This window comes from Pseudorasbora parva, chromosome 4 (assembly GCF_024679245.1).
Source record: "Pseudorasbora parva isolate DD20220531a chromosome 4, ASM2467924v1, whole genome shotgun sequence".
Taxonomy (NCBI): domain Eukaryota; kingdom Metazoa; phylum Chordata; class Actinopteri; order Cypriniformes; family Gobionidae; genus Pseudorasbora; species Pseudorasbora parva.
This window is the reverse complement of record NC_090175.1, coordinates 49,129,147-49,150,357: the sequence shown is the minus strand read 5'-3', so window position 1 is coordinate 49,150,357 and position 21,211 is coordinate 49,129,147. Positions and strand designations below refer to the sequence as shown.

Genomic DNA, 21,211 nt, shown 5'->3' with positions numbered 1-21,211 from the left:
GGGTAGGTTTAGTGTAAGGGGATAGAATATAACGTTTTTACAGCATAAAAACCATTGATATGGAGAGCCCCCATAAAGAACCAGGTGTGTGTGTGTGTGTGTGTGTGTACACTATGTTAAGCTGAAAAAGAGGGGCAAAATTGTGTAAATCTCAGTTAAACCTTTTTTTTAAATTATTTTTTTTATTTTTTTTTATGTATCCTTGTTTTTTTCTTTGCTAAATATATAGGCTAAGTCAATGTCATTTGTCATCATTGGGGCACAGTTTCCAGAGAATGGCACTATGAAACATACAGCCAGACTTAACATTATCGTTCATGTTACATTCAACATGAACAACAGAACATTTACATAAGCATCGCCTACTGAATAATAGGCTACAATGTAACTTAATATTGTATTCTGTAAAGAAATAAAAATAATACCATAATACCATCAGTGCACATCTATTTATATTGTTACAATAATTTTATACACTTTCATAATTTTTCATTAGCCTACATTTTATAAGATTTTAGTATTTCAACGCAAATTTAAAGTGGTCTAAAAGGAGCAATAAATTAAACCAATTAAACATGCGCTACAATTAATCGAGTTGCTGGTATATTAATTAATCGTGTAGCCTCTTACGCAATTTAAAGTCCCGCCTCACTTTTAAAGTTTTAAAATAGTGTTAAGTTAATTTGTTAGCTTGTGAATTGTACAGAATTTTATATTGCGTAACTTTGCACTATCGAGCGCAAAGTAAGAGGCGGTGCTTTACATTCCCAAGCACGAGCAGAGAGACCCATCAGAGACTCAACCAAAACCACCTCAGCATGTTCCACGGGAATGCGCACAGTTCAGTCATGGGCATACTTCACTTATCTGAGGGAATACCGAGAAACCCTGACGCCACAGCAATGACTTTTGGAAGAAAGTTGATTTTTGATGTATAAGGTAAGTTTAGAGCGTCAAAATGAGGATTTACCTACTTGGAGGAGATAAACCCGAATTCTCTCTCCCACGTAACGCGTAAAGCGCCTCACAGCATGAGGGGACGCGTGCCAAAACTTCACGAAAACTTCGCTGATATGGTCGCTGGCATGTGAGAGTTCATTAACACCAATGAATTTCCTCGTGGACAAGCCGGTCGTGGCCCTCGCAAGTGTTCACTGATGCCAGAGAGCCGCGTGCAGGATGAAGGTGTGTAACCGTGGAATGCAGATGCTCCTCACCACGGCGGGGGCTTTCGCGGCCTTCAGTCTGATGACCATCGCGGTGGGCACCGACTACTGGTTGTACTCGCGTGGCGTCTGCAGAACCAAAAGTGTGAATGACAATGACACGAACCGAAAGAATGAAGAGGTACTGACGCACTCAGGGCTCTGGAGACAGTGCTGCATGGAAGGTACATTATTTTCAAAACGCTGATAAACTTTCCCTGCATGATTATGTAGACGACATGATATAATTATTATACATATTTATGTTCTCCTAATCACTTACCTTACCACTTTAGACATTGTTGCAATAAAACTGGTATTGAAAACATCTAATAAATGAATGAAATGTCAAAAAAATTCAGTGTCAATTTCATTCAATGATTTAATGTACTGAATAATTGAAATATTAATACTCAAAAGTATCCTAGCTACTTTTTTAACTGCAGTTTTGCCATGTTTTTATATGTTCCATGCTAGTATTTTGGATTACTCGTTAATATAGTGAACACTATTCAATATTCACTATTATAAATCATTACTATTATCGGTAACACTTTACAGTAAGGTCTCATTTGTTAATATTAGTTAATGTGTTGACAAACATGAACTAACAACGAACACATTTTTTACTGTATTTGTCAATCTTTGTTAATTTTAGTTGATAAAAATACAGCTTTTTATTGTTTCATGTTAGTTCACAATGCATCCACTAATGGTAACAAAAACAACTGTTCAATTTTAATAATGTATAAGCAAATGTTCAAATTAGCAAAGATAAATAGATGCTGTAGACACGCAGTTCGTTATCATTATAACTAACGAAACCTTATTGTAAAGTGTTACCCTATTATCTTATACCTCACTTACCAAGACTGTCATTTTACCACATCACTTTTTTGGTAGTTGTGTTTACTATAAATGTATCAAAGTTGATGCCGAAACAAGCCCCTTTCCTGCTGTGGGATGATTTATTTATTTAATTATTGATTGAATTATTTTTACTTTCTCGCACGATACACGTTCCTCTAGTTTCGACCCATCTTTCACACCCTACTCTCTGACCTATATCAGTTCAACGTCAATTCTTTTAATGGAATGTGTAATGAAGCGTTCACTCTGTTAAAAGGGCATCAAAGTGGCAGCGTTCACTTTACGTGTGTGAATGCGAGAGTGAGTATGAGATATTTATGTTATGATGAGTAGGCAGTTATGAAAGATGGTTGGCACAGACCATACACGTTCTCTACAAATGTCAATAATGCACACAAAAAGACACATCAAGCTCCTAATCATGCAGAGACATGTCCATGTAAGGTGCACCTATCTCACAGACTAACATGTATCATCTAGTGACCACTTTGTTGATTTAATATTGCACTTAACAACCAAAAAGAGCAACAGAGGCCCAATATTTAAATGGATACCAGTTTAATTAGCTTCTATATTTTGATAAAAGCTGTGGTTCATGATATGTGGAATGACACTATAAGAGAAAATGTTTTGTCCATTGAAAAGAGAAATAGAGGGCTGCCTGTCTGTGTTTGAGAATGACTAATTAGATTGGTTGATATTGATATTGTTAATGATTTGATAGCTTTAGTCCAATCATGTGGAAAATGGCATTGGCCATTAACTGATGCATGTGTGACTGTGAAGGAGTCTGGATGTGTGTGTGTTTCTTACAGGCACATTTAAGGGGGTTTGTAAGAGCATTGATCATTTCCCAGAGGACGCCGATTATGAACAAGATGCTGCGGAATATCTACTGCGTGAGTATCTACAAATGCTTGACATTCAGTTAAAGGTCAAACACATGCAATACACACAAGCACACAATAAAAATAGCACTTAACTCTATAGTGCCCAATTAATTATAAAAATAATGGATTCTGAAGACATTTATCATATTCACTGTAAAAATCCCATATCGAGTCATTATGATTTTACATTACTTAAATAAAACAACACTTTCAATAAATAAAACAATTGAAGTTTCAGTATAATTATTTAGATCAATCACAGCCAATACTGACTTTATTAGAGACTTGTGTGTGAAAATAAATAATATACCAAAATATGAATGCAATAATAGAAGTCATTTATTAATTTTTGGTGTGCGTGTGTGCGTGCGTGTGGCAGGTGCTGTGCGCGCCTCTAGTCTTTTCCCTATAATGAGTGTGGGACTGCTGTTCATTGGTGGAGTGTGTGTCGCCGCCAGCGAGTTCTACAAGAGCAGGCACAATGTCATCCTGTGTGCAGGCATCTTTTTCGTCTCAGCTGGTATGTACACACACACACATTTAGACTTTGACCTTAATGTTATTTTCAAAAACATCTAAATATGAATATATCTTTAGACTTCAGACTTTGACCATTAGGTGGCACTCTAACCATTTTGTTTGTTTGTTTTGTAACCTATTTTATGGCAATGATATGGAAGTCAATTTCTGCCACATACAAAAAAAATCATGCTTTGGTAAATTATAACTCACCCTTCGCTGAGGCCCTTGGTGCTTAGGCAAGCCATGGGGCTCTCACGCCACACATTCTCAAGCAGTGAAAAATATATCGTGGAGCAATGACAATTTTTTTTTACTCTTTTCCCCACCATTGACAGAATTTTCTGTAATTTACGAGACAGTGCTTCTCAGATGCATATGTAAAATAACACGATCATCAACAATATATAACACATGTATATCAAAACAGCCTTATATTACCAAATGAATGTTGATCCAGGATGAGGTATAGGACTGTGAAGCATTAGGGGTGTTGATGGACTCTATTTATGTTTTGATGGACTCTATAATCTGCGCTATTTATGTTTTGATCATTCTTCTGAATCCAATCTGGATGTTATCTTTGAAAAAAACGCATTTTTTCCCCCTTCTCAAAAGTTTGCTTTTTTATGAAACTTACCCACATTCAAGTTTTGATAATAAAAAAAAAAGCATGAAGCTAGAATAACGTTGTTGTTGTTGTTTAAAAGCAGAGGGTCTGTTCTTTCTTTTGATATATAATGCAGATATTCATACAACAAAATATTCTTGGGGCCATGACATTTTTGTGAAAATGTAAAAAAAAATGCTGGTCTGACTGGCCAACTTTTTTTTACCTTGTTAAGAGTATTCAAACAATAAATACAGTTTGTGGCTCTTTAACGTGTCGTGACTAATCGTTGTAGTGCGTCAGTTCAAGCGGCACATGAACCAATCATTTCTTTCTACTAGTTAGAGTACGAAATAAATGCGTTTTTTTTAAACGAGGATCGGGAGGAACATGATTCAGCTAATTGACACAGGTGGAGAGTACTCAGCTAATCAATAAAAGAGGCGTGTGTGTGTATATATATATATATATATATATACACAGCCGTCTTCCTCTAGAGGTACTTTAGGTTCGGGCCAAAAATCCGAGCTCGAAGCTCTAACCCGGACAGCACACCAAATACCATTTAAATTTACTCTCCATAAATTATATTTAAGTGTGAACACATGAAACATGTATGAACATCAGAAGACATGTTGTTTTTTAACTGTGGAAAGATACATACCATTTTTTCAAGTTCAAGTCCACCGACATTAATCTACTTACTCCCCAGTCTGGTTTTCTTTGTCGGGGAAAAAAACGATGGATTCGCCGTTATGATTGGTCAGATCACCTGTTAATCAAGCTCTCAGCGAAGGGTGAATTATGACAGAAAAGTCATAATTATGACATAAAGAGTAGAAATTATGAGATAAAAAGTCAAAATTATAAGAAAGGTCATTATTATAGCAAAACCAATTATGATTAAAAAAGTTGTAATTGTGTCATAAAATTTTGACTTTTCATTCCATAATTATGGAAGTTTCCACAATTTTTACTTTTATCTCATAATTACTAATTTCTACTCTGCATATGATTTACTAAAGCATGATTTGGGTGTGGGACCCCCCTCTGTAGAAATCCTGTTCTGGACCCTCTCTCTGAAAATGACCCCTGTAATCATCCTAACACGATAACTTCTACAGACATTTTTTAGCAAATTTGTCCCCAACGTATGACTAGGTTTGAAACAGAGATGTGGTTTGCAGCAAAAGAAGGAACATTTATCTATTTAATCCATTTATCATTTTTTTCAGGTCTCAGTAACATCATTGGCATTATCGTGTACATCTCGTCCAACGCTGGCGACCCCAACCAGAGCGAGTCCAAGCGCAGTCACTGGTACGGCTGGAGCTTCTACTGCGGCGCTCTTTCCTTCATCATAGCAGAGACTGTTGGGGTCCTGACCGTGCACCTGTTCATCGATACGCACCGCGTGTTGAGAGCACGTTCACACCGAACACTCCAATCCAGCACACATTCCCTGCAGTATCGCCGCTCGACCAGCTACCGTTCCCGCTACCGCTGGAGGCAGGGTCAAAACCGCTCGTCTGACACCCGATCTCGTGAACCCTCCCCTGCCCGTCACGGGAACGACCTCAGGCTGTACGCCCTGGGACGCGGGCTTCCGTCCACAGCTACTCATGCGCTCGCACACAACTCCCTCAGCGCTGGCCAAGGATTTGCGCATTTTCATAACTCTGTCATTGCTAATAACAGCTTTGCAAATCGTCATGTTGTCACCATGCAGAACTCTGTGAAATCGCTTCAGCACATACAGAACTCTCTGAGCACTGAAAAAGGGTTTGAGTTTACAAATGCACATGGACAAAATTCAGTCAAGCCGGAAAATGGAGTCATGCTGTCCCAGAACTATAAACTCAACTCAGTAAATCCCAATAAAAGCCCAGTGCACGTGCAAAATTCTGGGAATGAATGTCCACACATGCAAAATGTTGTAAAAGAGCCCTCATATGTGTCTCAAAGTGGCACTGGGACAAGAAAAACAACTCCAGTGTGAAAAGAAATGCTGCTGCTATTTGAAAAGCTATATGCTTTTTAATGAAAGGTCTGAGAGAAGATTAGCCATTTACCTTCACTGAATGTGCATATTGTTTGCTTTTATCTTTATGCGCTAAATGAAGTGGACTGACTGAAACAACCGGTGCTGTTTATTGTCCCTATGCTGTCTTTATGCAGAAGTGAACATGCTACCCTTGTTCTTGGATGTTTTATTTTCAGGTGCAATACTCATAATGGCCACATGAGCAGCAAAGTATCATGTCAAAAATAGAACCTCTCAGTATTGCTTCATCCACAATTTCTAGATCTGTATTAATCATAAAATCAATCCGGCCAAAAAACAGTTGATGTAATGATATTTTAAAATGGTGCCATATATCTTTGGCTCAGTGACAAAAATAAAATATAAAAAAACGTTTTAGCTGATAATGTATGCCGGTTTTTAGTAACTGCATAAATTATTATCCTCCTCAAAAGGGAAATTTTCAGTGCTGTATAGTAGCAAAATGCGTTCTGTCTTTGGTGTAGCCTACATTTTATGTGAGTCTATTGGATTGGGTGATTTAACAGACAATTTTATACATTTCAATTGATAGGACAGATGGCCTGGAGCAACGGGGGTTAAGTGGATTGATTTTAGACTCAATGAGGACAGAACATGATGGTGACATTAGTGTCTGGGTCATACATGACTATGACTGAACCTTGAACCCTTGTTTTAGCATATTAGCCAATCGGAAACGTAGAGTCGTCTCACTGCCTTGGTCATTTGGCACATTCAGGTTCTGTAACACCAGGTTTGTTGTCTCAGAGCGGAAGTGATGCAAAATATTTTTAAAAACAAATTTTGTTTCAAGATTTTAGTCTTTTATTATAAAAAAAACAGTGTTATGTCTTTACGAGATAAGTACCGCATTTTATTTAAATTGGCACTTACATGTCCTGTACACTACCGCTCAAAATTTTGGGGTTGGTAGAATTATTTATGTTTTTAAAGAATTCTCTTATGCACATCAAGGCTGCATTTATTTGATAAATATATTTATATTAGTACAATTTAAAAATCATTGTTTAATAACTGTAATTTATTTGTGTGGTGTCAAAGCTGAATTTTCAGCATCTTTACACCAGTCTTCAGTGTCACCAATCATTGTAATATCATGATTTTCTGCTCAAGAACCATTTCTTATTTCCAGTGTTAAAAACAATTGTGCTGCTTAATTTTTGTGTGGAAACTGTGATTCATTAGAAAGTTCAAAAGAACCATTTAATGTGTCCTTGATGAATAAAAGTATGAACTTACTTAAAAACAAAAAAATTACTGACCCCAACATTTTGCTGAGTACACTGTAAGCAGATCAAAAAAGTATTATTTATTTTTTTAGATAAAAGAGATTTTATTAAGATGGATCTATATCAGTTTGGTACAACAGTGGTGTTCCTTAAACCGCTGAAATATTCTCACACTTGGCCCGAAGTTGTACAGTTTTTCTGAATCTCCATTAAGCTGTCCAGCTCTTCTCTAAATCTACAAGTTCCATGCCTTCACAGTAAGAGCGAGGACGAGATGCTTTCACCTGGATAAGCAAAACAGTAACATGTCATTCAATTACAACAATATACATAGAGGCTGCGTCCAAAATCACACACTCTCGCTCTCTTATTTTGAATAAGTCATTTCTTCAAGAACGCTAAAAAAAGTATGTTCTATATAGTATGAACGTGTTTAGTATAAAATGTAATCTGGAGGTATTCATGCACTGTAAAAATCATTAAAAAAATAAGTTACCTTGTTGCCTTAAAAGTTTGAGTTCATTGAAATAAATTTGAGTTAATACAATGAAAATTTTTGACAATCGACAACCTTTATTAAAATATTATTAAAATATTTTGTAAGCATATTCGGCAATTGTGTGTTTTATTTGTGATGGTGCAATGAAACATGCTAAACTGTGCTTTCATTTTTTTTATCACATTTTTTTTGTGGTTCAAATACAAAAATATTTTGAGTTTCTATTTATTAAACCAATTTCCTTCATTGTATCAACTCAATTTTTTATTTCAATAAACTCAAAATTAAGGCAACCAGGTTACTTACTTTAAGTTAAACCAACAAAAAAATGTTTTACTGTGTGTGAACCCACTACAATCATGTGACCTACCAGCATCACTGCATTCATAAATGGTAAATGTCCATCTACACCATATATGCGCTCTATGGGTATGACATCACTTTGTAGGCCAAAATGCGGAAGCGAGTTAGCATTTTAGCACTTCCGGTTCCATCGCCCTAAAGTCAATGGTTATTTTTAATTTTAATTTTGGTTAAAGGGCTGAAATAAGGTCTGTGGTGAACACAAGCTCAATACACTTTCACATTTTATTCTATGGCATAAAATACATCAGTATTAACCCACCCGTGATATTTTTAAGCTGTTTTAAAAAAGGTGGTTGATAACAAGTGGCTAAATGGAACTACATTCATACTGAATAGGTAAACTCTCGGTTTTTACAGCTTTGTTGCACTCATAATTGTGCTCTTATAAACTATTCAAACTCAAACGTTCTTGGAAAATGTTTTAGATGAAAACTGAATGAGTTGTCGTAACCTTAGGGATGGTGACATTGAAATTGCTGGGCCGTGGTGTTATTTGTTTATAGCCTACCTTTCGCCTATTACTTCTGGTGACTGCATTTATGCTTCAAAATTCATAAAAGTTGTGTTTATCTGTGAAAATTAACTTGATGGATATATTTTACGTTAATCCAAATATGTGAAAATCCTATTGGGTTTTTATCGAGGGAACCAGTGTGATGCAAACTCCCAATGTCATACCGGCACCACTCTGTTTGGACATACTTCTTTTGTCACATACTGTTTTTTGCTTATTATATAGTAGGAGAGTATGCTATTTCGGATGCAGTCAGAGTCTGTGTTTGTGTCTTACTGTAGTTGTATTCCTGGTGAGCTGCTGTAGTAAAGGGAATGGTGTCCACTGAATCGGCTCGATCGGCCAGCTACAGACCGACAGGTCACTAGCCTTCCCAGAATCCACCACACCATCCGCCAAGCTGCAGTTGCTGAGATCCCAACCATACTGAGAACTGTAAGCCCAGACGTACACAGAAAAATCAAGTAAACAACGTACTCTATTTATGGTACTTTGGAATATTCACTAACGATCAAATGATTGGGAAAATTCAGAATTGCATCACAGGAATCAAATACATGCAGTCTACGTATAAGATTTCTTTCAAAAACAATAAAAAAATCTTACCAGAAATTGACAGTGTACTTTCAAGAGTGCTATCATATTACCATGGCGCCATAATAAACCATTGTTTATACAATAATATGCAAATAATCTTACGGTACCCGTGAGGATATATGGTGTTGAGGTGTGTTCCACTTCCGTGGTATGTGGATACCACAGAAAGAGTGTCATCGTGGTAACAGCAGGTACGATCAAGTGCTCTCAGATGCAGTAATTCATCTGAGCGGGTGAAGGCAGGGTTATCCAATGAGTCCTCAGAGCCAGGCCAGGACCTTCCCCAAAAACGAGCCGAAAGCTCATCAAAGTGATTGAATCTGCGATAACTGTATCCACACATACAGAAGACAAAACAATATTACTAAAATTCACATATAAGAGTGTCTGTGTGTGTTCACCTGACCCCGTCCCCCCGTGTCACTTTCAGTGGTGCTATCAAAACCTTATGGTTTGTTTTAACTAGCCAATGATTTCCTGCAAACTATTTCCAATAACAAAACCAGGCTGCTACAGATTACTTTATGGGAGTGAGTTTGTGTGGGGAGTGCACATGTGATAACCTGCTGCGTGTTTGTTCCACTTTGGCTTGCATAAGCTTGCTTTTAAAACGGCGCACTGTGAGATAAGACAGAAGAGCCATGATGGCAGCGACAGCGACCAGTACCCCGAAACACACGCCCACCAAACGCGGATGGGTCATGCGGAGGTCACAGCGCTGCCCCATAAACCAGTAATCCTCCCCAACAGGACACCTATAGAAAGAGAGAGTTTAGTCAATCCTACTGGTCATCTTAGCAAGTATTTTTTAATTAGTTCTACTGGAAAGTCGCATTCACAAGCTGAAGGTTTTGAACTTGACTTGTATTGAGTATTATATTTTATGCCGCAAGTCAAACTACACTGCATGTAACTACATGTAACTTACTGGCAGATAGGCTGTTGCCCGAGGCGATGGACACAGATGCCCTGATGATTACAGTATTCGGAGTGGCACACGGATGTACAGGTGCCATTGCCCTTGGATGAAACACACTGGAACCCAGATGGACATTCAAACAACCATTCACAAACATCCGTCTGCAAGCCTGAGAAAAAAAGAAAAAAGGTTCAAGCAAGATTGCTTGAGATAATATTGACATAAAAAGAGACATGGTGATGGACATGGTAAAAAAATAATTATTTTTCAATGCATTTGCATTCTCTTGCAAAAGTATTGCTTCCCCCAGTGAAATTGCATTCGCTTGCAAAACCTTTGCATTCTCTTGCATAACAATTGTTTTACTCGACAAATGCAATACTTTTGCAAGAGAATGCAAATGTTTTGTGAGAGAACACACAAGCGTTCAAAATATGTATTTTTCACCCATATCATATTGTTTTTCAACCACCATCCCAGTAGGGTCCGTAAGATACAAATAAATGCGAGAGATATTAAAACAAGTAATTGCTTAAGATGTAGTTGTTCAACACTCACCTCCCACAGTAATATTTTTCACTCTAACTCCTCCCACAAATAGTCCTTTCTTCGGTAGTGGGTTTAACCCCGCCTCCTGTAATAGAGACTTCACCCTTCCCAGCCAGGAGAGCGCTTCCACTGTTTGGAATTGAGCTACTGTTTGCAGAACGTGACCACTGATGAAAACACACATGACAGAGTCAATCAAAGCACTTAATTAACACATCATCGACCTCTTAGATATTTTAGATCAGGATTTTACAATCTTTTGTCTGTTGAAACACTTTTATTGATTTTTCACTAAATTACTTATATGCTCCCTGATATTTTAAATTTAAAATTTTGACTGTTTTAATAATTTATATTTAATAATATTTTATATAGCCTAATAACAATGTATATTATAATGTATATATAATGTTTTTATTTATCCTCATTTTGCATCAATCTCATGGACACTTTGCAGTTCATTTATAATAGGGGTTACATATACTTAGGGTATGTTTCCACAACAACAATGTACTGTAAACTGAATAGTTTTCCTTTGCATTTTTCACATACAAACTAAATTGTCAAAGATCCACGGAAATTACAAAAAACTGCATGCATGCCAGGCCATAGCTGGTCATGTCACTTTTGGGGAAAAAAGCACTACATGCCTATAGACTGAACGCGTAACATGCATGTGCACATCACCGTTCTTGTAGTTTACACTGAGATAATAGTCTTTTTCAATAACTCGCACTCGCTTTTCAAAAGTTTGCATTTCCAGGCCCCCAAAACGTAAATGAATGGCCAAAACACATAAAAAGTTTTACATTTTTTGTTGAAATGGTGTTGTGAAAATGGCCCCTAATGTTTAGATAATCAGTCAAAAAGCTCAAATTGCATTAAATAATTGACTCAATGAATGATCAGTTTCATCAATAATTGCAGCAAAATCTAGTCTCTAAGCTATTTCGCAGTGACTTTGATGCACATCTCTAAACCGATGAATTGCAATTAAGCTTTTTACCTGTGCCATGTCACATGTTGATTCTGAAATCCAGAAAGTCTCTGAAGAAATGTCTCCACCTGCAGGAGTGGATGAATCACCAAACATCACTGAAGTGCCAATCAAATGACATCAAGCATCTGATATGAGTGTGCATGCACTCAAAAGCTTGATGTTAGTAAGATTTTTTTTACAGAAATTACAATTCAGAAAGAAAGCATTAATTTGATCAAAAATAACAGTAAAGACATTTATAATGTTTCACAAAATATATAGTTCAGTATTCTGTTCATAAATTCTGTTCTTTCCATATTCTAATCCGCAAAGAATCCTTTTCAACATGAGCACCAAATCTGCAAATTAGAATGATTTATGAAGGATCAAGTGACACTGAATTCTGGATATTAAAACAATTGTAATAAAATGTAACAATATTGCTGTTTTCATTGTATTTTTGATTACATAAAAGCAGTCTTTTTTCAAAAAAATAAATAAAAACCTTTAGAATGGTAGCGTATATAAAGTCATTCAAATGGTTTCACCTCAAACAGTCTCATACTCGGGGTAAAATCCCCTTCCAGGATGATTTGTAAGAGTACTTGAAATGTTTTCTCTGAAAAACAGAACAAATGTTCTTCATTAAAACAAAAAAAAAACTCCCTTTTTACTGAGAAATGTGGAAAAGTGATAAATTAGGAGTCTCAGAGAACGCAAAATTGACAGAAATGTTACTCACCCTTGATGATAGCCGGCTGGTCCTCCACTATGAAATAATGGCGTCCATGTGGCCACTTCCTGTCAAAGCTGGATGCAGTAGAATGGATCCGAGATGTTTGGGTGATTGCTTGTGTAGATATTGTGCGTGCTTTTGTTTGAGTAAGATAAGAGCTTGTGGTCATATGTTGGGAGGGTCTGACAGTGCTGGGTTGAGGCACAGAAATGTGCGTATGGACCCGGGCTGAAGTCGTTTCTGTAGACGTGGCATGTGGATTCATCTGCAGTGTAGTTATTGAAGGTGGGTGAACCGCAGAGGTCTGACTGGTTTCCCAATGTGTAGTAGTTGTACTAACTGGTGTGCTTGTCTGAAAAGCACGATCAGTTGTACTGACCTGAGAGATGTAGGAAGCTGTGATGTCAGATGATGAAGTACTCAATGTTATGGTAGTGTGGGCAGTAAAGCCATTAGTGTTTTGTGTTGATCCAGTATGAATGTCATTAAATGAAGATAATCCCAGTGTTGTCTTCAAACTTGTCGCACTAGTATGAGTAGGGATGAAGTGACTTTTACCCACTGTTTGACCACTGCTCATCTCGTTGATGTCAGTTGCATCAGAAAATCCCACATTGCTCTGTGTGCTTTCAGAAGATGGATTTGTATACTGAGGTGTAACTGTGTAGTTAGGGAATTCAGTATGCAAACTTGATTTTGTGTTGGTATTCTGGACTTGTGATGGGGACACTTCAGGTTCCTCTACATCTGTGCGGTTCTCAGAGGTTGAAGTCACGTTAGGACTAATCGGAGGACTTTCTGAACTCGACAAAGAGATTGATGGAGGGCTGGTAATTGGGTTTTCTTGTTCTCCTCGTACTGTAGATGTTAAATACGAGGTGCATGCAAGACCGAGACAATCTCTTCCAGATGGTGACAGACCTTCGTCCTCTTCTGGAGTACTAGGATTTTCAGTAGGAGTCAAGTTTGGAGGGATAGTAGTTGGGAAAGTGATTTTGTTATTGTTGTCTGTTGTCAGATCAGACATTGCTGCTGATGTGGAGATGGTTTCTTGGGTGCTTTTATTGTGCTGACTTTGGATGGTGTGTGAGATGTGAGTGGTTGATTCTTCCGAAAAAGTTAAAGTTGGAGTTGCAAGTGTGTTTCGTGAAGTGTGCATGAACTCGCTTGAGGCTGTTGGCTCAATCTCAGTGTTAAGATTTATTGGCGGCTCACTTATTCCACTTGGAGATGTGGAGTAACCTGAGTATTCAGTCGTGTCACTATCAAAAAATGCTAATGAGTTGGTTTGACTAACATTTGGAAACTTTGATACTGTAGCAGGCGTACTACGAGTGAGTACTGAATCATCGTAGATTGTTTGATTTTGATTAGTTGACCTTGGAGAGCGATCTGTCCTGTCCATTTTCGATGCTATAGGCTGGTCGTCATCTGTGACTGTTGCATGAAATTCACTTGTTCCAACATTCTCTGATATTGTAAATGCATTCGTATTTGGGACCGTCACTGTTATATCTTTAGCCTTGTTAACAGTGTCATGAAGGAAGTCTTTATTTTTAGAAGTTGTGTCCAATGGCTGAATATTTTGTGGACTTGCTATAATAAAGCTGGAAGTTGGAAACATTGAACTTTGATGACCTCTTTTAGCCATTTTGGACTGAATTTCGGTAAATGCATGTGTATGTGTATTCTGTGAACTTCCTCTATGCAATTTAGTGTGTGAAACATCAGTGATGGCTAAAAGTGAACTTGTTTTTGTTGCAACGTCAGTTGCCTGTCTGGGTGTAGTTTGGACAGACAGCAATGGTGATTGGATTTCAGTGGAGGCCAAAGAAGGTTCATGGGACGACCCGATGAGCGTGTTCACGTGTGTGTCAAGGGCAGAGTTGGTGTGAGTATCAAAATAAGAATTTGTGCCAGTGAGTGTGAGGTCGGAGATCCAGGCTCCAGCCGTTTCCTGTCCATTGTTGGTGATTTCCTGCGGAAAGAGGGGTCTGTGCTTATCGGCCAGGTCAGACACACCTCCGCCCTGCCATGTAATCTCGCCCCTGAGAGTGTGTGTTTTGGGGGCTGTGTTGCTGCTCACTGGAATGTCTGTGGTGTAGGTTATATCGTTTGAGCCACTCAGAGAGGGAGACACTGGGTCAGCATCAAAGTGGGTGTGAGGAATCAAAGCAACATTGGGACTGTCCTCTGACGTGTTCCATTCTGAGGAAAACACACACACACACATACACACACACACAGATGAATGGAAACAGGAATTAGGAGATTATTCAAGACACAATATTTTAACACTAAGAAAAATCTTTTCTGATGTTTGCATATAAAAAATGTGTTTCTTTTCTGATGTGCTTACAAGAATAGCAGATTATAGGTGCTAAAAGTACCATGTTACTTCAATTGTGTTGGTACCACTTACCAAGAAGCTACTGAACCATGTTCTTACAAAAAAGTACCGTTGCAATATTGTGGTATAGTGATGGTAATACTAGGGTACTTTCCATGGAATTCATGCATTATGGGATATGGGATGTACTGTACATCCCATATCCCATAATGCATGAATGCACATCATGTACAAAGTTTTTATATACTTAATATTTGATACATGTACATAAAGCAAATATGGTATTACCTACGTACAGTCTAAAACATGCTATTGACATAGTACTGGCATGAAAGAGACTTCATTACACTTACTCAGATGTAATGTGGCAAATGGTTTGTCAGTCCTTCTCAAGCTCCATTCAATGATGGTTCTCCCAGTGCCAGAGAATAACGCCCTCTCCTCTTTTTCATAAGTCTGTGTATCGCCATTCCCAAAATGAATCCCAATAGCACCTTTCCCGACAGAAATTACATCTATCCAAACAGTCTGGTTTTTATGTGCATCAATAATCCAAGTGCAGGTAACATCCAACAGTTTTTCTGTGCTTTCGTTGGTTACTCTGTTTGGGTGTAAATACCGGATTGAGCCGCTCCTCTCTCCAAGAATTTCACCGCCACAGTCGGTAAAATGCCTCAAGTTTAACAACGTGTTACCTACAGAGAAACATCATTATTGTTATCATCACATTTAATAATTAAGCATTGCATATTTGTATCTAAAAAAAAATAGGCAAATTTCAGTACCATATTTCAAAGTACCATATAGTGTCAACATCTGATATACCAGCACTATTGGCGGTACAGCACAGCACGTTTTGTAAGGGCTGCCTGTCACTGTGGTACTTTGATAAATACCATGGTACTGAGCTCAGGTACCATGGTATTTAAATGTACCTACATAGTACTACCATGGTACATAGTAAAGTAAAAAAAAACTAAAAAAAAAAACAATTTCTGTGATGCATAACAGTTCAGTTAGTTGAGATATTATTTAATAACTATATGAAATAGTTAAATAATAGTATTTAAATATGTCATCGTCTATTAATGAAATAATTGTCTTACCTGGAGCGAAAATAAATAACAAAATATAGACAAAACGACACATTTTGCGAGCCAAAACATTCCAGGAAGGAATCTGTCCACACAGTTAATTCCATAAAGAATATTTTACTGTTCTAAAATATAACGTAGACAGCACTTAAAGTTATCGAAAAGTGTGTGTGTAACGAGGATCAATAGCGGGTTTCGATCTCTTTCTTTAAAAAAAAAAAAAAGGCTTTATAGAAGAGTCAAGTTTATCCTTCAGTCCGCTTGGGAAACCCTTGTGTGTAGAACTGACCGCGTCTCACTTTAACGAAGCGCGCGCGTGCGTTTCTGTGAGCGCGCGAACTCGGGGGTGTTGAAAACGGCGTCCTCCAAACATATGATTACGATTAGGCATCTTTTTAAGGGGGGAAATTGGACGGAAGCGGTTAAAAGTTAAGGGGACAGACAGAGATTTCAAGATTAAGTTAATTACCCAGGTTGTGTGTTTGTGTGAGAGCAAACAGAGAGAGTGTTTGTTTGTTTGTTCCCCTGACGAGCTTGTGCTGTCAATTCAAACTAGAAAATAGATTAACATAGAAGGTCATTCAGAGATCATTGTCAATGTTGACTCAGTGGCTGCGTGTCCAAATCAAGATATGTTATTTTAGACAGCCGTTTTGGGTGATTGGATGCACCTAAAACAAAAAAGGAATACCGTTGTATTTTCACATTATCTTTGTGTGTGTGGGGGATATAGACCTATATTGGTTTTAAACACGTCCAAATCAGTTTCAGTAACTACATCTTTAAAACTAGAGCTGCATTTGTGAACCCAAATGAAAACTAAAACTATGCTAAAACATATTTCAAACTCTAATACATCCGTATTGCATTAAAAACTTTGCTTAACCATTCCCAAATGCACAGAAATTCTGACACACACAAAAAGAAGGAAATGCCTGAAGCGTCCCTCCCTGGCTTCTCATCATCACAGCGAGAGGTATGTTCACAGACATCCACTGACATACTAACACACACATAAACACAGAGGGAGGGAGAAGGGTTTACTACACCTGAGGGAAACTTGGGCTTATTTAGGTTCATAAGTGGAAGATAAGAGTGTCTTTTAAATCTAAACCCTTTTGAACTTAACAACAACTGAAGTTTTTCTGTTTCTTTAATTTAAATATAAACCCTAAGTCTGAATAAAACATGCATGATTTTATGACAATGGCATATTGCTTATTTATTAAGTGTAGATTGGGGGGGGGGGTGTTCAAATTTCATATTGTGCTGTAATCCTACATTTTATATAGATTTTTTTGTTCTCTACATTTTTCTTTATTTTGTGTGATATTTAATATTTTGAAAGAAATGAAAGGTTGAGAGAGACAGACATTAGTATTAGTACACACATTACGTTCAAGAGCAAATCCTGGAATACACAAACTTTAGAAATGGCATTAAAGGAATCCATGTGCAAATGTGAAAAAGAATGTGAAAGTACTATTTTAAGCCACACTGCATAAAATGTTAATATCTTGATATTATTTAGGGTGAGTTAAGTGTTATAGTGGAAGATTGAATTAGTTTTAATTAGCATTTACTTCAGGGGGTGAAGATGAAGTACTGGACAAGAAATGTTTCCTAATATAACCCGTTTAATTCTTGGCTCCAACTCTGGAAATTCTTTGGGTAAACTTTTAGACATTTCCAGTAGGTGGTGCTGTAACATTTTAAATACAACCACTCCTTAATTGAAATGTGAGCTCTTGCATTTTCTTGTTTTATACATTTAACATTCAAAGGTTTGCAGTCAGTAAGATTTTTTAATGTTATGAAGGAAATTAAATACTTGTATTATTCAGTAAGAATGCATTGAACTGGTCAAAAGAGAAAGTAAAGACATTTCTAATCTAACAAAAGATTTATATTTTAAATGCTGTTCTTTAGAAAAATGTATCACGTTCCTCAAAAAAATTAAGCAGCACAAATGTTTTCAACATAGATAATAATAATGTTTCTTGAGCAGCAAATCATATCAGAATTTTTTCTCAAGGATCATGTGACACTGAAGACTGGCGTAATGATGCTGAAAATTCAGCTTTGCCATCACAGAAATAAATTATATTGGAATCAAATATATGCAGCCTCTTTGAGAATAAAGGTTAAACATTAAAAAAATTGGTTACACTTTATTTTAAGGTGACAATGTTACAGTGTCATTATATATTTAAGTACTGAGTAATATTAATTAACTACTTACTTTAGAGTTAGGGTAGGATTAGGGTTTCTTACCTGTAATTATGCATAATTTACTGTTATTACTATGGTAAGTACATGTAATATATGTAACAAGGACACTGTAAAATAAAGTGTTAACAAAAAGTCTTACCAACCCCAAACATTTGAAGGCAAGTGTGCTTCACAATGCTACCGAATTCTTATACTTAGTGATTTTGTGTTAGTACATAATAAGAATTGTGTCAAAAACAAAACTAACAAACCTATTAATGGCCGAACCAATCACACTGATTCACAACGTACATCCGAAGACATAAATAATGTCCTTTAAACTGATTTAAAGCCTTTATTATTGTAATATTCATATGAATTATTCACATAATTTGCAAGCTCTTTTGTATGAATAAGGAGCTTGTGCACGTGTCTAGCATAGACTGGTGCAGATCTGCAAATCACACGCAGCCATAAGCAAAATTATGAACATCGATTTAAACATGTATCTAAATAAAAAAAGAAAGAATAAAGAGTGAAGTAGAACAGCAGAAACATAAACAGTTTGTGACAAAACCTCCATGGTCTTTGTCATCTCACAGGATGATGTTTATCTGGATGAAAAAGAACAAACAAACATTCATAAGCATAAGCTCCACCAGTGGTTGTGAATTTTCAGAAGATGTGAATAGTGACTAAACTCACAATGAATATTTATGCTCATTCATAGACATCCTTCTTGTCTGCGATGTACTGAACAATCTCATGTGGTGTCATCAACTTCTCTGCCTCGCCATCAGGTATCTCAAAACCTGTACACGTGAGAAAACTGAATCAGCTGCTGGGTTAAATACTCATCCATAACCTTCAAGTGGAAGCATCAGATTCTATGAATCCTTATGCACCAACAATGCATACATTCAAAGATTGCACAAATACATCACATTGGTCATAATATGCTACCAGGGAGAATAGATCTGTGAAATGTAATAAATGAAATTAGATTATACAAACCAAATTCATCTTCCATAGCCATGATGATCTCCACCTGGTCTAAACTGTCCAAACCCAAATCCTTCATGAAGTGGGACGTGGCCTGAAGCTATAAAGATTTGATTATCAAACAGTTAATCTGGAAAAGTGCAATATATTTGAAATATTTCAGACAAACATGATCAAACAGATGGAGTATTTACCTTCTCGGGGTTGATCTTGTCATAGAGCTTCAGGACGTAGAGGACACGGTCACGGATAGTCTCTAGGGTCAATGGGGGCAAGTCACTGTACGTCCTCCACTGAAAGACCTGAAATGAACTGCCAGAGATCTACAAAACAAAACATTTTAGAAAATATATTTTAAACAAAAATAATAATAATTCAAAACAACTTGAGCAGTGGTTTTAATATTACATATTTTAGCAATTTTATATATATTCTACTTTTATATTCCTATTTATTTAGCTTTATTTTAATTTTTAGTAACGTTAGTACTTCAACTTTCAGTTGCACTGTGCAAGTTTCTCAAGATTCATTTTTTAATCTCGAGAAATATCTAATATTTTATTTCAAGTAAAAAAAGTTTTAGTCTAAGTCAACAATAACAACACTAAACTGTTTAGTTCAATATTTCGCAGAATATCAATGTAAAAGAATCAAAGAATGAATATTGCGGCCAATATATTATACACACATTTTTAAACTTTTAAACATTCATAAAGGTTCACGTAAAATCTTATAATGCATACTTTAGAATAACTGATTACAGTAGAATATACAAAAAAGAAATAAAACATAACACCTGTTTAATTATCTGTTATTATGCCACATAAAGATAACACATTAAATATGAAACATTATCGTTGCCTGCGTTCAGCTCATTAGGTTGGGTTCAAACCTTTTTAGTTGCTGCACACCGTACATAAACTGAAATTAAATACAGAGGCTGTTTGTCCATCATGTTGAAGTCATTATGACTAAAGACACGGGTAGGTCATTGGATGTCATCAGTCAATCACTAACACACACACCTGCGCCAGCGGAGACTTGTGTCCATTAGTCAGATGTGAAAATGTTCGGCCATGGGTGAGTGGAGCAGCTGTTAATGTCGCGGCAGTATTTACACGGTTAAAATTTATAGAACGGTGGTTCAGGGATCGGACACACCGGGCAATGATGCGCGCCGCCATGTTTATCAATCCGCTCCCACAATGCACGAGTCTGCACTGCGCATGCGCAACACTTTGTCCTTACGGAACACCAAAAAAATAGTTTTTTTTTCTTCCTTTAAAATCCGTAAATTTAATTTATATAAAAATTCGAATTTTAATCTAATCGCAAATACTATAAAAGGCTACATTATGACATTTATGACACTGAGAGCGTCAACCTTAATTTGTTGTTGGGTTGTGACCTGTATAAAAAAGAAGAAGAAAAAAATAGTATGGTTCAACATTCTCTCCACTAAAACCTTAAAAAGTAACATTAAAGACATACACATATGCCTGGTTTCACATAGCCTATGGCTTGGGCCTTAGTGTAATTAGGACATTTAAGTAGCTTTTATAAACGTGCTTTAGAAAAAAACATTACTGGTGTGCATCTTGAGACAATTCAATACGTATACAAAAAATATAAACCATCTTTCAAATCAAAAAGTATGTAAAAAGTTCAAATCTATTGAACAATAAACCTAAAAGAAAAGGAAGCAGAGAGAAGAGGGAAAAAAAGATAAGAAAGAAGAGGGCAGAAATAAAGAAATAAGTATTAAGGAAGAATATTAAACATGGCACAAATTCTTGTTGTTTTCATTGCTTTCTCATTAACAGAAGTTGAAATTGTATTTAAATACATCTTCAATTCTTCTTTAAAGAGGTTAAAGTGGGGTTTACTTTTCAAAAATTCACATTCATAGACGTGAAACTTTCCAATAAATAAAAGGTTTATATAAAAACTAGCATCAATTTGATTATTGTCTTTGACATAAAAGCAAAAAAGAATGTGTCTAAATGA

General features: G+C 36.6%; 3 protein-coding genes across 3 annotated transcripts; 1 reads left to right on the top strand and 2 right to left on the bottom strand.

The window, feature by feature from the left end:
• Positions 1-273: 273 nt before the first annotated feature.
• On the top strand, positions 274-7,043 carry cacng3a (calcium channel, voltage-dependent, gamma subunit 3a). Its single transcript, XM_067442118.1, has 5 exons — positions 274-939; positions 1,021-1,390; positions 2,891-2,974; positions 3,345-3,485; positions 5,330-7,043. The coding sequence occupies exons 2-5, from the start codon at positions 1,180-1,182 to the stop codon at positions 6,091-6,093; spliced, it is 1,200 nt and encodes a 399-aa protein (XP_067298219.1). The 5' UTR covers positions 274-939; positions 1,021-1,179; the 3' UTR covers positions 6,094-7,043.
• A 200-nt stretch (positions 7,044-7,243) lies between these two features.
• si:ch211-14k19.8 (uncharacterized) lies at positions 7,244-16,445 on the bottom strand. Its single transcript, XM_067442117.1, has 11 exons — positions 16,004-16,445; positions 15,251-15,592; positions 12,554-14,755; positions 12,360-12,430; positions 11,839-11,897; positions 10,842-10,999; positions 10,293-10,452; positions 9,928-10,119; positions 9,472-9,693; positions 9,044-9,200; positions 7,244-7,672 (listed from the first exon to the last, which is right to left on the bottom strand). The coding sequence occupies exons 1-11, from the start codon at positions 16,044-16,046 to the stop codon at positions 7,598-7,600; spliced, it is 3,681 nt and encodes a 1,226-aa protein (XP_067298218.1). The 5' UTR covers positions 16,047-16,445; the 3' UTR covers positions 7,244-7,597.
• Positions 16,446-18,543: 2,098 nt separating this feature from the next.
• Positions 18,544-20,432, bottom strand: ndufab1a (NADH:ubiquinone oxidoreductase subunit AB1a). The gene is made up of 5 exons (XM_067442831.1): positions 20,230-20,432; positions 19,399-19,527; positions 19,217-19,304; positions 18,908-19,014; positions 18,544-18,816 (listed from the first exon to the last, which is right to left on the bottom strand). Exons 1-4 carry the CDS (start codon positions 20,386-20,388, stop codon positions 18,923-18,925), a joined length of 468 nt encoding a protein of 155 aa, XP_067298932.1. The 5' UTR covers positions 20,389-20,432; the 3' UTR covers positions 18,544-18,816; positions 18,908-18,922.
• Between the last annotated feature and the right edge of the window lie 779 nt (positions 20,433-21,211).